Source organism: Neophocaena asiaeorientalis, unplaced genomic scaffold, assembly GCF_003031525.2.
Source record: "Neophocaena asiaeorientalis asiaeorientalis breed wild unplaced genomic scaffold, Neophocaena_asiaeorientalis_V1.1 scaffold54, whole genome shotgun sequence".
Classification (NCBI taxonomy): Eukaryota; Metazoa; Chordata; class Mammalia; order Artiodactyla; family Phocoenidae; genus Neophocaena; species Neophocaena asiaeorientalis.
Window position 1 is genome coordinate 1,733,115 of NW_020174938.1, and position 17,330 is coordinate 1,750,444.

The 17,330-nt window shown below is 41.6% G+C and overlaps 1 protein-coding gene across 2 annotated transcripts; it reads left to right on the forward strand.

The window, feature by feature from the left end:
- Positions 1 to 4,535: 4,535 nt before the first annotated feature.
- On the forward strand, positions 4,536 to 16,169 carry COX5A (cytochrome c oxidase subunit 5A). Of its 2 annotated transcripts, XM_024761795.1 has the most exons (6): positions 4,556 to 4,744; positions 6,066 to 6,206; positions 8,986 to 9,102; positions 11,054 to 11,175; positions 12,774 to 12,896; positions 16,004 to 16,169. In XM_024761795.1, exons 1-5 carry the CDS (start codon positions 4,639 to 4,641, stop codon positions 12,885 to 12,887), a joined length of 600 nt encoding a protein of 199 aa, XP_024617563.1. In that variant the 5' UTR covers positions 4,556 to 4,638; the 3' UTR covers positions 12,888 to 12,896; positions 16,004 to 16,169. The 2 variants fall into 2 exon arrangements, with proteins under 2 accessions (XP_024617564.1, XP_024617563.1); XM_024761796.1 differs by lacking the exon at positions 6,066 to 6,206 and having other exon boundaries at positions 4,536 to 4,744.
- The last annotated feature ends 1,161 nt before the right edge of the window (positions 16,170 to 17,330 follow it).

Consider the following 17,330-nt stretch of genomic DNA (forward strand, 5'->3'; position numbering starts at 1 on the left):
GTTTTAAGTTACCCAGCCTGTGTTACTTTGCTAAAGCAGCCCTAAGAAACTAATACAATAGGTATTCCCACCACCTTCAGTGGGAATAGGGAAAAGGAATATGGGGTGTTTGCCAAGGTCCAGTCTTGCATGGACAGAGGGTCTCTGCAGGTTTCTGCTAGCAAATATGAAGCCTGGTGTCATATTGAACAGGCTTTGCAGGAAATGAGGCTGACTCTCATCTGGAGCAAGTTAATTCTTCTCTGAGCCTCAGCTTTCTCATCTACGAAATGGGACAGATCGCTGTGGGGACAATACCAGGCTTCCCAATCATTCATCATCAGAATCACCTAGGGCACTTGTTAAAAATATAGATTGCATGTTATATGTTAATTATACCTCAATTTTTAAAAAATACAGATTGCCGGGGTTGAACTCCAAAGCAACGGGATCAGAATATCCCAGGAAGGACCTGGAAATGGGCAGTTCAATTAGATCCTCAGGTGATTTTGATGATTAATCAAGGTTGCCTAGTCCCTGAGATACTATATAGAAGGAGCGGCACTCACACTTGTAAGAGACCCAAAGCTAAATCCCCTTCTCTTTCCCTTCCCATTCAGCCATGGAGAGAAACTCAACTATTCAAGAACTGTTGAGAGCTGCCCCCTACAGCTGGTGCTGGAAAAGAGAGTCTCTTGGCTCAAGGAGCTGGGGGACACAGGAAGAAACCTTTAGGAGAGCAGCTAATGAACTCAGAACACAAAGTACCCCTGCCCTGGGCTCTGTTTCCTGATTGGAAACTGGGGGTGTGGGGCTCAGTTCAGACAGCTACAAAGACTCAGCTTTCTTTGTTTAAAAGAAAATTTATAAGGATGTGGAAAACATGGAACCTGCCTACATTGCTGGCAGGAATGTAAAATGATGTAGGCTGCTTTGGAGCAGCTTGGCAGTTCCTCAAAAAGTTAAACATAGACTTACCTTATAACCCATATAATACTCCTAGATATATATCCAAAATAATGGAACACGTGTCCACACAAAAACATGTCCGCAAATGTTCACAGCAGCCTTATTCATAATAGCCAAAAAGTGGAAATAGCTCAACTGTCCATAAACTGATGAATAGGCAAACAAAATGTGGAATATCCATATGATGGAGTATAATTCTGCCATAAAAAGGAATGAAGTACTGATTACAACATGGAGGAACCCTGAAAACATGCTAAGTGAAAGAAACCAGATGAAATAACATTCATATTTATATGAAATGTACAGCATAGGCAAATCCATAGGGACAGAAAGTAGATTAGTGGTTGCCTAGGGCTGGTGGGGTAGGGGGAATGGGGAGTGACTGCCATCGGGTATGGAGTTTCTTTTTGGCGTGATGCAAATGTCCTGGAATTAGATAATGATAATGCTTATACAACATAGTGAGTATACAAAAAAACACTGAATTATACACTTTAAAAGGATGAATTTTATGGTATGTGAGTTATATCTCAATCAAAAATGATATCCTTTAATGATGTTCTGATCATAAAAGAAATAATTTAGGAAATTACATAAGTATTAATTAATTAATTATGAAAAAGTACCATTAGAGCTCTCCTACCCATACTGTATTTTGGCCCCCCACAGGATCACCTTTGAAGGCTCCTGCCACCCTTTCTCCCTGATTCCCAGGTAATCTATATGGTGTGTTTGTCCCCCCCCACCTCCATGCCTTGTCCCTCGTCTCACAACCTGCCATGCCCTGGGAAAAGAACTTTCTATAATTTACAACAGAAGAATACAACACTCACCATTTATTGAGCTCCATTTATTGAGCTATGTCCAGCCAGGACATAGTGTTTTACATGCATTATCTTATATAATCTTCCCAATAACCTATTAAGTAGGTTCTATTGTTATTCTTTTTTTAATATAAATTTATAAATTTATTGGGACTTCCCTGGTGACACAGCGGTTAAGAATCCGCCTGTCAAAGCAGGGGACACGGGTTTGAGCCCTGGTCCAGGAAGATCCCACATGCCTCAGAGCAACTAAGCCCGTGTGCCACAACTACTGAGCCTGAGCTCTAGAGCCCGTGAGCCACAACTACTGAGTCTGCGTGCCGCAACTACTGAAGCCCGTGCACACTACAGCCCGTGCTCCACAACGAGAGAAGCCACCGAAATGAGAAGCCCGCTCACAGCAACGAAGAGTAGCCCCCGCTTGCCGCAACTAGAGAAAGCACAGGCTCTAGGAACACAGGCTTCAGTAGTTGTAGCTCGCGGGCTCTAGGTGCACAGGCTTCAGTAGTTGCGGCACACGGACCCAGTAATCCATTTACTTTGAATTAATCAAAAGAGAGAGAACGCTGGATGTGCCTGACCTGATCAGATGAGGTCTTTAAAGGAGGGTGAAGTGTCAGAGATACTCTCCTGCTGGTTTGAAGAAATAAGTGGTGGTATTGTGAGAGGGTCTATGGAGGGTCCATGTGGTAAGGCCCTGAGAGTGATCCTTGGCTGACAGCAAGAAAAAAATGGGGACTCAGTCCTACCACTGTAAGGAACTGAATTCTGCCAACAACCTAAACAAGCTTGGAAGAGGACTCTGAGCTCCAGATGAGACTACAGTCCTGGCTGACATCTTGATTTCAGTCTTGTCTGAAGACCCTGAGTAGAAAACCAGTTATGCTATGAAGGCATAACTGACCTACAGAAACTGGGAAATAATAAATGGATATTGTTTTAAGCTGTTTAGTTTGTGGTAAATTGGTATGCAGCAACAAAAAAAAACCTAAAACAGGTGATGAGGGCTTAGAACTGCCCTCAAAGTAGCAGGGGATTCAGAATTTGCTGGGAAGCCAGCAAAGCCTACCTTTATGGGTGGTGGGGAAAGAAAATTTCTGGAGTCAGACAAAACTGGCCTCAAATCTAACTAAGCACTACTGTTTATCAGCTGTGTGATTCTTGGGCAATGTCCTCTGAGTCTATTTCTTCATCCATAAAATAGGGATAAATACTTATCTCACAACAATGTTATAAGGCTTAGATGGGATAATAAATAGTTTGTAGCATGCAGTGGCACATAATAAATTATGGTCATAATTGTTTCTGAAAACAACAACAACAAAAACACGCAACACTCCTGTAGCCAATCTAAGGTCCTGTAGGCCAAGTGGAGAGACTGACAGCAGAGACAAGTTGGGATTCAGTTGCCATATACCCCAGTGGGTTTTTTGTTTTGTTTTGTTTTTTTGGCTGCGCAAGGCTTCAGGGATCTTAGTTCCCCCACCAGGGACTGAACCCAGGCCATGGCAGTGAAAGCGCCGGGTCCTAACCACTGGACTGCTACGGAACTCCCAGCCCAGTGCTTTCTTTTTTTCTTTTTCAAGTTTTTATAGTTTTTTGTTTTGTTTTTTTAATTCTTATTGGAGTACAGTTGATTTACACTGTTGTGTTAGCTTCTGCTGCACAGCAAAGTGAATCGGTTACACATATACGCACTTCTTTCTAGATTCTTTTCCCAGTGCTTTCTTAATTATAGGAGTCCTGACCTCATCCTGAGTTTCCAGCTCTTGGAGATTTGATGAATATTAATTGAAATCAAAGAGGCGAAACCTTCCCCAGGTGTCCTTTCGTTAGGTTGGTGGGAGAAGTTGAGGACAGGTGCTTTGAAAAAAAGCTTTTTTATCATTTTCCCAGCCAGGTTCATACCCCCTAAAGCACTGCTAGGTAGGAAACAGAGAAGGGCCAATACTGACACCCTGGAGACAGGGCCTAGAGTCAGGAAGTGGAGAGTGAATGTCCATCTTTTCTTTCCTCAGACCCAGGGATAGAGAATGAGGGATAACAAGAGATAATGAGACTTGTCTCATTAACTCCTTGTGGCACCGAGATAATTCAGGCCTGGAGAATGTGGTCTCACTGCCCAGGAGCTCAAGGTCAGAATGCAGTTAGTGAAGCCAGATTAGACGTTAAGAGTCTTGGAATTTAATCAACCGCCTCCTGTAGGGACTGGGGGAGGGCCTTTCACCAGAAATACCCAGGTGAGTCCTGGGACTGGGGATTAGGTGAAAAGAGCTTCGATTGCCAGCAAGGAATCTAATTTCTGAGCCTGTTTCCTTCTCTGTAACGTCAAGTGGTTGGACTCAATTTTTGAATGCTTGCGGGCTTGTGGTATAAGAATAGTTACTAATAGGGTCCCTTATAGGTAAGCAGTCGTTCTGTCCCACTCGTTCTCTTATTTTAGGCTCAAACAGGGGGGTAAAGCAAAGAAGGTATTTTTACAATAATTTGTCGTTGTTATTGTTATTGTTCCCATGTTGAGGTGCTAGAGTCGCCTCCCGAGCCAGACTTGAACCACGCTACGGTCCACTGACAGCTCTTCGCCTTCTTCCTTCCATCCTAGCTCCACGATCGCCGCTGCAGTCCATGGGACCAGCGAGTCGGCGGAGAGCGAGGCCGAAATAAATTGTCCTGAGCGCGCCGCCGTAGCCCGCCCGAGGCCGCGTGGTGCCCCCTTCCGCCAAGGCGCGAACGCCGCAGTGGGCGGGCCCTCACGCTCCGCCCGCCGTGCGTCGGTGCGTGAGTCCGGCCCCCACGAGCTCGCGAGCGGTCTTGAGCTCACACCCGGCTTCTCCTCAACCTTATCCTGCGCGCCGCCATCACCGTCATGCTAGGCGCCGCTATCCGCCGCTGCTCGGTAGCAGCAGCCGCAGTCGCCCGGACCAGCCCTCGAGGCCTCCTGCACCCCACTCCGGCCCCCGGCCCCGCCGCCGGTAAGGCCCCCGCCTGCCACTGTCCGCGCCCGCGTGTCCTTGCGGTGACCTGGGCCCCCGCTGCCACGCGAGGGCAGGCTCGCCCAGAGGCCTAGCTCCTGCCCTGCGGGCCGGCGGCCGAACCTGGTGACCGCTGGCCGTTCTCTCCGCCGCCTCGAGTTTTGGAGGACTCGAGGGCGCGCCCCCGGGGCCTCCCTCGGCGTGACTTCCTGGTGCGGGCACCGCGGACGGGTCAAGTGTGGACCTGCTGTGGGCGCCAAGGAGGGGGCGCAGCGCACCTCCAGCGCCCACCGAACCCCTTCGGTCCCCGGGCCGTGACCTTGCCCCGGCGCTGACCCCGCGGCCACCTGACTGGGAGTGGCCACCGCCGGCCTGCAGCGCTTCGGCGAAGGTGACATTGAGCTCAGGGTAGGGGCGGGGGGGGGGGGTCCCTCCGGGGACCCCGGCACCGCCGCCCCCAGCGTCTTCCGAGAATGAGTTATACTTCCCGTGTGGAACGCAGTATAGCCGTTTCATCCGACATTTCTCGGTTAGCGTTTTGTGTGTCACTTCCTCAGACCATTCTGTTCTTTTTAGAGACTGCTGTGCCACGTTCTAATTCTTCCATTTTTACGATAGATCGACGTGTGTGGTTGTTTCCTGAGGTCTGGAAGAAAGCCTGACTGTTGATAGGTCTTATGATAAGAATATTACTCTTTCGAAAATTGGGTACCACAGACCCAGGAATACTGGCTTCTACAAACATGGGGAAGCGTTATTTTTGGCTTCCGGTTAGAAGCCTGACTGTTGGAGTATGAAATGGTCTGCTGATTGCTGTCTCTTATTTTGCCTTCCCCTTATATGTGTTCCGGGAAACTTTGTGTCCAGCACGGAACTTTTAATTATTGTAACTGCACTTTGCTTTTGGTCCATGATGGTAGTATATGCGACATTATGAAATTTGGCCCCTAAGCATGCATATTTAAACATGTGAACTCAAACTCTTAGTAAGTTCGGACATAGTGATTTATCTTCTAGGCACTCTAGTCACCCTCTTTAGTATAATTCATAAAAAGCTTTATTTTAGGTGTTGTCCTGTAAACCTAAATATTTGCCACAAGGAGGCAGTCTTGGTTACATTTGTGTCAGCTACTTTCTAGCTGTGTGACCAAGGACTTATTAATTAAACCTTAAGACTCAGTTGTCTCATCTGTAAAATTGGGATAATATTTAGTAGTTGTGAGGTTTAACTGAGATAATGTAACTCTTAGCACCTTTCCTGGCACAAATGCTTAATACCTATTTGCTTTTTTATAGTGCATTTCATTTTTGCATATTATAGGTGAGGTTTGTTATCAATATGAGATGAAGAGGTTTTATGCAATTAAAAGTCAGAAAGGACTAAGATTCTTGGATGAGGCTATCCAAGGTCAAGTGAAAGAGCTCTGGAGGGGTTACCTGAGGGGCCTCAAGTTTGCTGTAGGTAAGTAGCAACCCAAATTCCATATTTGGTCCCAGGAGAAGTCTCCAACTTGTAACAGAATTGTTTTCCAATAACTGCTGAGTTACATAATTAAATGTTTTGAGTAATGGTTAGATTCTCTAGTCAACCGTTAAAAGTTACACAATCCTGGCACCTGTCCTTACCCTGATAGCTCTGAAAAGGTGGGAGGAGTTTCCGCTTTTCCTTTCTTGGTGCAGGGCTAAATTTAAGTAGCACTTTCTATTACCTTCCAACCTTTTCTGCACCACTCCCACATTTATAGATTTCCAGCCTTTGGACCCCAAGGTTCATGACTGCTCTTAAGCCTTACACCTCTGCAACCCTGCCTTTGAGCTTGTTCATGTATCCTCTACATTATTCACTTCTTTCCATTATTCCTAGAATCACCACCACCAAAATGTCCATTCTCTGAGCCTTGTCTGAGCTGATTAGTTATTGAAGGGGATTAATGAGCCCCTTAATTTTTCTAAATATATTGTTAACCCTTTTTTAAAAAAAGATTGCTTAACCGAATGCCAGAAAGCAGTGTTAGAAATAGATTTTTAGATTGTAGCCCTAGAAATGTCCCAATTTTTTACAGCTGCTTCCTTTTCCCGACTCTGGAATCTTTACTTTATATTAAAGCACTGAGTAATTGTTTTCCAAAATAATTTACCATACAAGCCTCAAAACTAGGTGGAAATGCTGTACTTAAGTAGGGGTGGTGTGGGGGAGGGAAAAGATGTCTATATAGTTTACCTAAAAATCAAAATGTTAAGCATGTTCATAATAACTACAAGAATAGATCCTGCTCTGCCCATTACTGGAATTAAGAATATAATTTAAACCATGTGGGAGAGTATGTTTTTCCCAACCTGGAAGCTATGTGTGTTCCCAGTGCTTGCTTGGTATTCTAAATACTTGTCTCATACAGGGTTTTTGTTTTTTTGTTTTTGAATACAACCAGTTTGTAATTTGGGACTCTCAGAAGGAAAGTGAACAAATTGTCAAAGGTGATCCATTGATCTCTCTGTCTAGGATTTGTAGTTGCTAGCCATCTTTTTCATAGTTAGAAAACAAAACAAAGCCACGGTCATCCAGTGAAATCCATGCCCATGCCCAGCAGTGAGCAAAAGAAATTTGTTATCATGAAATGCTTTTCTGGGTGGTTGGAGAGAATTATATACTTCATTTTTCTTGGGTAAATACTTAGAAGTGGAATTACTGGGTATGGTAGGTGTGTATTTAACTTGATAAGGAACTGGTAACAGTTTATACTTCGATTATATACTTACACTTTATTCTGCTAGGAATAAGTTTAGTTTTTAAAAAAAGTAGTTTACAAATTTTTGGTAACAGTGGGCTAAAGCGTTATTTTTGGTATGTTAAGCCTTTAAAAATAACTAGAAATTATACCAAGCGTGTCTAATTCATATAACAAGAAATGCAATTTGAAGAATGTTTTATTTCTATAAATTAGAATTTCCACAAATAGAAGATCAATTAAGACATTTCTAGATAAGGATTAATTTAAAGCTACCATTCATTGAGTACCTACATACAAGGTACTAAACCCTGGGCAAAGTGTTAGCTTGCTTTCATTTTTAATCATCATACTCTGCTAAGGTAGTAGTATCCTCATTTTATACATAAGGAATATAAAACTTGAGTTAATTTTACCAGGGCCAAACAGTGGGAGAGTGAAGAGCCTAGAAGCATCTGACCACTAGGCTCGGCTGCCTCCTAAAACCCAAAGGTAAAAATGCCTTTTCCCACCTTCTGCTCCATTCAGAGGCTGTTTAGATAGAATTCAGATTTCTTAACTCCCAATTCACTGTCCATTTGATAGGCAGAAACTAAAAATGGGAAGGCTTTTCATATGGTACTAGAAGGGGTATATTGATTGAGAGCAGAATACTAAGCGTTTCCTATTTTCTTGATAGTGTTATATTAATAAATCTCACTTCTTAGAAATCTAGTAAAACTTTTTTCCATTGGTGTAAGTCACTTTTTAAATTAGAATTTTCAAGGAAGGGGCTGAAGTTTGATAAAACAATTTTTAAATTACCATTGCTTTGTCAGGATGTATAATTTATTTTGGGATATAATTTAATGGAGAGCATAAGTTTTTTTTTTAATTTATCAAGAAAGTGTATCTTATAAATTTGCTTAAGAACTAGAATGGACATTGTTTTATTTTATTTTTGGCCACACCGAGTGGCTTGTGGGATCTTCGTTCCCCGACCAGGGATTGAACCCGGGCCCTCGACAGTGAAAGCGCAGAGTCCTAAGCACTGGACCGCCAGGGAATTCCCAAGAATGGACATTATTTTAAATTAAGAATTAATAATTGCTTATCATAAAACTAAGTGTATAAAGAAATAAAGTTTTTCCTTCCAAAGATAACCGCTGTTAACAATTACATGCCAGCATTATACATTAGTGGGATAAAAGCATGAACATAACATACGTAATACTTTTTGTTCTACTTGCTTTAATGTGCTTAATTTTTAAGATTTTTTTCAAATCACTACATAAGATTTGTTTCATTTGACCTGCTGAATAATTTTCCTACCATGACATACATAGCTGATTCAAAACTTCATGCATTGAGTGTATTTAATACCACTGAACTGTACATTTAGAAATGGTTAAGATGGTAAATTTTATGTGTATTTTAAGACACACCAAAAAAAGAAAAAAAAAAACTTTATGTATTGGCAAGATATGTCAAGTTCTACTTCTATATATTGAAGTTTTTGCTCTCTCTCCCCTATAGCTATCCAGTCAATTCGCTGCTACTCCCATGGGTCACATGAGACAGATGAGGAGTTTGATGCTCGCTGGGTGACATACTTCAATAGGCCAGATATTGATGCTTGGGAATTGCGTAAAGGTAATTGGAACATAGGCATATGTGTCTATTTTCATATAGAGTTATGAACTGCTGTGTAGTCTTCCACTACTTTGTTGAAAGTAACTACAGTTAACCCTTGAAAAACTTGGGGGGTTAGGGACACCAACACACACCCCCACATAGAAAATCCACATATAACTTTACGCTTGGTCCTCTTTATCCACAGTTCTGTGTCCAAGGTTCTCCATCTACGGATTCAGCCGACTTCGGATCATGTAGCACTGTAGTATTTATTGAAAAAAATCCACGTGTAAGTGGGCCTGTACAGTTCAAACCCATGTTGTTCAAGGGTCAGCTGTATTTTGAAAACATGTATCATGCAAACTGGGGATTGTCATGCATCTTGCAATTAGGAAAGTTTATAGTTTCCAGAGTAAGTATTTCCTGTAAAGCAGGGTTTTGAAGGAGGCACAGTTGACATTTTGGGCCAGACAGTTCTTTGTTGCAAGGGCTGTCCTTTGCATTGTAGGATATTTAGCAGCATCCTTGGTTTCTACACACTAGATGCCAACACCCTCACACACCCCCAGTTGTGACAAATAAAAATGTCTCCTTGGGGACAAAATCATCACTGCTATAATGATAGGCCGGGGTGAGCAAGATTTAACAGTTGTGTAATTTTTAGATAATTTACGCAAGTAGTCATTTGGTTCTCTTCCCCTCTTGGTAATAGTTTGGGATTTTTGTTATTTTTATTCTCAGTTATGATTTGTCTTGCCCTGAATAAGAGTCCGATCTGAATAAGCTAGAACTTGTTTATCCTAAATTTGTAAGTACACATTTAACATAAGTAAGTAGCATTAATAATAACCAGGCTAGTAGACTGGTAGATAACTAATTCTAAGTGTAAGAAGTTTATCTCAGACCAGGAGTTCATTCTCTATGACTGTATTCTAGCATTGCAGTCACTGGTGTCCTTTGTTTAAATATTTTAAAACAAATAAAAGCAAGAAACCTAAGTGCTTCATACTTTTCTGCAGGAATGTAATGACACCATTTTGCTACAGCTGGGGAAATTCTTATTGGATAATCTTGAGTAGAAGTAAGAAAAAGAACAGCAGTTCTGCATTCCCATTAAGAGAATCTTAAATTTTATGATGTATCATTTTGTGCTGAGCCAAAAGGAATCATGCCCAGTCATTTTCTGGTTGAATGTTTGTGACTGTGTGCTAATGGCTCTCTGTATCTCCTTAATGTCCTCATTTGGGCTTCATTACCTCTCCTTAAGCATTTCTGTGGTTGTTTTTAGATTATTTTCCAATCAGATCTATTTTAAAGCAATCAAAGTACATACATCATACTAAGAGTTAAAGATATAAGTTGAATTTGGCCCTCTTGTTTGAAAAGAAACCAGCTACTTTTGAAAACAGGGTTTGCATTTAAGAAAACTCTTGAGGTTTTTTTCCTTCCGTCTGCATGCTACTGCATAGTTCTTTTCACTAACTCACTGTGGAAGATCCACTGTGATCTCATTATCTAGAATATTTTAGTTTTGGCTGCACCGTGCAGCTTACAGGATCTTAGTTCCCTGACCAGGGATCGAACCCAGGACCCTGGCAGTGGACCCGCTGAGTGCTAACCAGTCCTCCCTAGCCAGGGAATTCCCAGTTACCTCAATTTAGAGATAAGAGAATAGAGGCTCAAACAGACAAGATCACATGTCTATGGTTCAATAAAAATACAGATAACTAACTCATAGTTTAAGTGAGGATATACCAGGTTGATATGACCCCTCTTTTTAATTTGACAGGGATGAACACCCTTGTTGGCTATGATCTGGTTCCAGAACCCAATCTCAATTTAGAGATAAGAGAATAGAGGCTCAAACAGATGATCACATGTCTGTGGTTCAATAAAAATACAGATAACTAACTCATAGTTTAAGTGAGGATATACCAGGTTGATATGACCCCTCTTTTTAATTTGACAGGGATGAACACCCTTGTTGGCTATGATCTGGTTCCAGAACCCAAAATCATTGATGCTGCTTTGCGGGCATGCAGACGCTTAAATGATTTTGCTAGTGCAGTCCGCATCCTAGAGGTTGTTAAGGTCAGTAAAATAACAATGTTTTGGAAGTAGGTGGACTGTTGATTAGGTATTAGCATATTCTGTGTTTCTGAGTTTGTTAAAATACCTAAAATTAGTTTATATAGCTAGAGGGAATGTACATTGCGGTTACAGTCTTTTTGGAGGGTGGTTTAGTAGAATTTATTCAGAGACTTAAAAATTATGCTTGATACCCATTTGAGAATTTACCTTAAGGAAATAATTAAGAGTGTACAGTTTATCTTCGTGCTGTTTGTGATACGAAATTAAATGTTGCTAGTGGTTTCTTAAGGTGGGACTTCCCAGAAGAGGTTATTATTCATGTTGTAGAAATGTGTTTAACACTAAAGATATTCATAGTATATTAACTGAGAGAAATTATGAAATAATTTTTGCAGTGTATGACCGCATTTTATTAAAAAGTATAGAGAGAATGATCAAAATGTAAGAGGATATATACTTATTCTCCTCCCTCTTATTTGATTATAGTTTCTAATTTTTCTGTAATGAACAAGTTAATGCATGGAATTTTAAATAAGAATTTTATAATTTAGCAAATACAGCTAAGGGACCTAGAGTTTGTTAAAGACAGAAGAGTAATAGCTTGGCATTGTCTTAGTCCATTTGACTTTTTTAATATTTGTCCCTGAGGAACAAATATTATGACAATATAGGTGTGATTGTATGTTATGGCGAGTATTCATCAAAACTCTCTTGCCTTGGAAATAAGTATCCTCTAAGTGTGGCTCTCCGTGAAAAGACATTGTGTTCTATAAGAAAGAAATTCAAGGTCTGTAAGAGGGAAAGAATGATATTACTTTATCTAAAATGGGTAAGATAATTAAGGGTTCTGTAGGCTATCAATCCATTCAGCACCAGTAGTTAATTCAGTTAGGGTCTCAAATTGAGGCAAATCAAAAAACTTCTTTCTGTGATAATTTAATTATTACTGTTGCCTGCTAGGCATGTTTAATTGCCTTCACAAAATTCTGTCATCACCACCTTCTTTTCCAATAACTCAAGGCTTTAAAATGTTTTTTCCCTTGGGTTTAGTGCAGTTGTCTTAGTTAGTCTCCAGGTGTCTTAAAAACCTACCTTTGTTTTGTTTTTTATTTTTGGCTGCGTCGGGTCTTCGTTGCTGCGCGCAGGCTTTCTCTAGTTGCAGCGAGTGGGGGCTACTCTTCGTCGAGGTGCGCGGGCTTCTCATTGCAGTGGCTTCTGTTGTTGCAGAGCACGGGCTCTAGGCGCACAGGCTTCAGTAGTTGTGACACTCAGGCTCATCAGTTGTGGCTCGCGGGCTCTAGAGCACAGCCTCAGTTGTTGTGGCACACAGGCTTAGTTGCTCCACAGCATGTGGGATCTTCCTGGACCAGGGCTCAAACCCGTGTGTCCCCTGCATTAGCAGGCGGATTCTTAACCACTGCACCACCAGGGAAGTCCCAAGTTGCTGTCTTTTTTGAACAGATATGTTAACTTAAAAGTAGGTGACTTGTATTCTCTGCTACTAGCCTCTGCATATGTGATTAAAAGCATTTTCAAGTTCATTTTGTTAATAGAGACAGCTTTTCAGAGCTAAATGTGACTGTTTTCTTTGCCATCAGGACAAAGCAGGACCTCATAAGGAAATCTACCCCTATGTCATCCAGGAACTTAGACCAACTTTAAATGAACTGGGAATCTCCACTCCAGAGGAACTGGGCCTTGACAAAGTGTAAACCCCATGGGTAAGCTACATACCTGAAAAAGGCAGGAAAGAATCCAGGGAGGGGTGAGTGAGTGGCATTTCAGTATTCTCAGAGTAAGACCTTTTCGTGGCCTTTTTAGAGGCTATGAGCTTAGAGATTGAGAGAGTACCTATGACGATTAATTTAAGGAGCTAGAATTGTTGTTTCTAGTTGTCATAATTATTCTTTTACTGGCGTAAAGGCAAGTAAAAGCCTTATTTTAAAATCTATATAAAATATTTCAAGCATAATGAATAGCATAAGGAATAAGTGTAACCACACCCAGATTTTGAGATATTATTATTTTTGCCATGTGTGCTTTAGTTTTCCCCCTCCCCCAAGAAATGACATGTTTCACATAGAGTTGAAGCCCTCTCTGTACCTCTTCCCTAATTCCAGCCCTTTAACCTCCCCCAGCTAAAGATAATCTACATAGAAGGTGTTCATCATGCATGCTTTTATACATCTGTTTATTTTTAATAGGGTTTTATTGATTTGATGATTCTGTTTTTGTGTGCTCATGTTGGAATATGATAGTTAAGTAATATTCATTGATAATAAAAGCTTATTTGATACCTTGTCCTCTATGGAAAGACAGATTAGGTAATAAAACGAGCCACAGGATTGCCTGGGTGGTGAGCAGTACGCAGAAAATCCTTTGTAAAACAGAAAATATATAAGTAAAAAGTCATATATTTATTTTATTTAACAAACACACATAGTGTATATAACTCTTACTACGTGTCAGGTACTGTTTTATGAGCTTTATAAGTATTAACTCGTTTAATCCTCAAACAGTCCTGTGAGGTACTTACTATTATTATAATTATTCCCATTTTACTATTTTACTGATGAGGAAACTGAGGCACATTGTCCAAGGTCATACAACTAGTAGAGGAGCCCACATTTAAACCCAGGCAGTCTGGCTCCAGAGTCCATTGCTTTTACTATGCCACACATCCTTTGCATTGCAGTACTGAGGCATTTACTAAGGCCATACTCTTACTTCTCAGAGGTAAGTGATGAGGCTTAAGTAGAGGATTTGCTTCCTAAGAGTAAGAAGAAGTTTATTTTTAAAAGATGGAACTAAACTATCTTATAAAAGTTTTAATAAAAGTGGACCCCAAATTATTTAAAGAGCTAGTATCAGACTCCTCACAAGATAAAGAGCCAGGTTAGGCTACCATTAGTCAACATCTAATTTCACACCTAATAAACACTTATTTAAAAATCAAGGCTTCCCTGGTGGCGCACTGATTAAAAATCCACCTGCCAATGCAGGGGACATGGGTTTGAGCCCTGGTTCGGGAAGATCCCACATGCCGTGGAGCAACTAAGCCCGTGCACCACAACTAATGAGCCTGCGCTCTAGAGCCCGCGAGCCACAACTACTGAAGCCCGCTCACCATTTTATCCAAAGTCAACAAAAGCACAACTTACTGGCATATTTTATGTATCTCCAAAACAGGAAGGGACTGAAATTCCTCTAAAAGTTAGACTATTCTCTGAACAGCATCCCCTCAACCTTTTGCATTTAGAGGTTGTCCATGCTAAATATGAGATCACTCTTCAAAGTAAATTTACAGTAATATGTTCAAATCGAGTTTGCTCACATTAGTGGCTGGCTTTTCTGAGAAACATCTTCTATTGGCTTGTTTTCTATTTTGAGGGAAATGGCAAATTTCAAGAAGCCTATCTTAGGGGACTTCCCTGGTGGCGCAGTGGTCAACAATCTGCCTGCCAATGCAGAGAACCTGGGCTCAAGCTCTGCTCTGGGAAGATCCTACATGCCGCTGAGCGGCTAAGCCCACGCGCCACAACTAATGACCCTGCGCTCTAGCGCCCGGGAGCCACAACTACTGAAGCCCGCTCACCTAGAGCCCATGCTCTGCAACAAGGGAAGCCACCACAGAGAGAAGTCTGCACCATAATGAAGAGTGGCCCCTGCTTGCTGCAGCTAGAGAAAGCCCATGCACAGCAACAAAGACCCAACACAAATGGATGAAGATGTGGCACCTGTATACAATGGAATATTACTCAGCCATAAAAAGAAACGAAATTGAGTTATTTGTAGTGAGGTGGATGGACCTAGAGTCTGTCATACAGAGTGAAGTAAGTCAGAAAGAGAAAAACAAATACCGTATGCTAACACATATATATGGAATCTAACAAAAAAAAACAAAGGCAACGCAGCCAATAAATAATTAAATTAAATTTTTAAAAACTCTTAGAAGTCAAAAAGAATCCCTGTATTTAATCTTCCTGCTGACAAAGTGAGCAGAAAATGCCTGAGGTTTTGTTTTTGTTTTTTTAAAGGAGCTTTTTTTTTTTTTTTTTAATTTATTTTTGGCTGTGTTGGGTCTTCGTTTCTGTGCGAGGGCTTTCTCTAGTTGTGGCAAGCGGGGGCCGCTCTTCATCGCTGTGCGCGGGCCTCTCACTATCGCGGCCTCTCTTGCTGCGGAGCACAGGCTCCAGATGCGCAGGCTCAGTAGTTGTGGCTCACGGGCTTAGTTGCTCCGCGGCATGTGGGATCTTCCCAGACCAGGGCTCAAACCCATGTCCCCTGCATCGGTAGGCAGACTCTCAACCACAGCGCCACCAGGGAAGCCCTGCCTGAGGTTTTGTAATCCAATTTTGAGGTCTCTTTTCACAGCTTGCTTTGGAGCAGGAGTCTTAATTTTATCTTTGTCCACCCCTATGCCACTACCACCTCCTCCTCCTCCCTGGAGCCAGATAGCACATCTTTGTAAAACGTGGAAAGGCTTTCATTTATCAAGTATTATTCCAAGGAGTCCAGAAGATTTTTGTTATGTAGGATATTTTGTAGCAGCAGTAACACTGTACTCTTCTACTTAACATTTTTTTAAGAGGGCAACTCCCCAACACTTTTCTGATTGGAAAAGAAGACTACCCCAATAATTACCGGGCGTATGACAACAGAAAACTAAGCGGTACCTGGTGTGTTGATTGCAGGCAGGATTAAGTAAGAGCAGAAGAGACTACACAGAGACAGTGATTTTCTTGGGCTGTTGCTCTAAAGGTTATTTTTAGTAAGATTTCTACCTTTTCTTTATTTCCTAGCTAATTTTTCATGTTTTCTCTTACAGATGGGCTTCCTAAGGATTTATTGATAATGCTACTTGATTGTAAACAATCACCTGGAAATACTGATGAAAACATATTACCTTATTTGAACAAGTTTTCCTTTGTTGAGTACCAAACCATGTAATGAAACTTGGACTTTAATAAAAGGGAAATGAGTTTGAACTGAAATTAGGTATTGTTTCATGTGTTTGCATTGAAAAGCAAAAAAAAAGAACTATTATAGGGTCGTTGGTTTCATTGGTTTCCGTGTTATATGCTGAGAGAACTGCTTCAATTCTCTGGAAACCACCCAACATGAAAGTCAGCTGCATAAACATATTTGGGTGCACTGGCTGGTAAATTAGCTAAAAATTAAAAGTCATTTATATAGAATTTTCTTGCTGACAGGCCAGCAAGTACCCTGGACTTAGGGGATTGGATGTCCTTGGGGATAGATCAAATTGTATACCTTCCCAAAAACGGGTGAAATAAAGTTTTAAAGTGGTCATTAAGATAGTCTTGAGGATGTGCTGATAATAGCCAGCCCCTTAGTGCCTCTTTTTTTCCCTACATGTTCTTCCCTCGCAGTACAGTATTAGCCTTGGACATCGAAGACTTTGCTGGGGTAGATTTGGAGGCTTTCTGCTTAAAGAACTGAGTAAATGAGGTTTGGTTTTTTTTTTTAAAGTAATTTTATTTATTTATTTTTGGCTGCATTGGGTCTTTGTTGCTGCATGCAGGCTTTCTGTCTAGTTGCGGCCAGCGGGGGCTACTCTTCATTGCGGTGCGCAGGCTTCTTATTGCTGTGGAGCGCAGGCTCTAGGCGCACGGACTTCAGTAGTTGCAGCACGCAGGCTCAGTAGTTGTGGCTCGAGGGCTCTGGCGCACGGGCTTAGTTGCTCTGCAGCATGTGGGATCTTCCTGGACCAGGGCTCAAACCCGTGACCCCCGCGTTGGCGGGCGGATTCTTAACCACTGCGCCACCAGGGAAGTCCAAGTTTACTTGAGAGAATAAAATACACAAATCCTGTCTTACTTTAGAAGCCCCGTAATAGTAGAAACCAGCTGCTGGATAAAGAGGTTTTAGGTTTGAGTGACTTATAATACAGCCAGTTCAGACTGCAGCCTCAGGCGAATTGGATTAATAGTAAGTTGAAATTTAGATGTCTTCTCTCCTAAAGCCATGTAAGGAAATGTTAGTAAAATCAGTTTTCGGGGACTTCCCTGGGGGTCCAGTGGTTTAGACTTCGTGCTTCCACTGCAGGGGGCATGGGTTCGATTCCTGGTCGGGGAAATAAGATCGTGCATGCCACGTGATGTGGCCAAAAAAAAGGAAAAAAAAATCCGTTT

Coding starts and splice junctions, on each gene's coding strand:
- COX5A (XM_024761795.1), top strand. CDS start 4,639: ATGCTAGGCGCCGCTATCCGCCGCTGCTCGGTAGCAGCAGCCGCAGTC. Junction 4,745..6,065: donor GGCCCCCGGCCCCGCCGCCG/GTAAGGCCCCCG, acceptor TGCATATTATAG/GTGAGGTTTGTTATCAATAT. Junction 6,207..8,985: donor GGGCCTCAAGTTTGCTGTAG/GTAAGTAGCAAC, acceptor TCTCCCCTATAG/CTATCCAGTCAATTCGCTGC.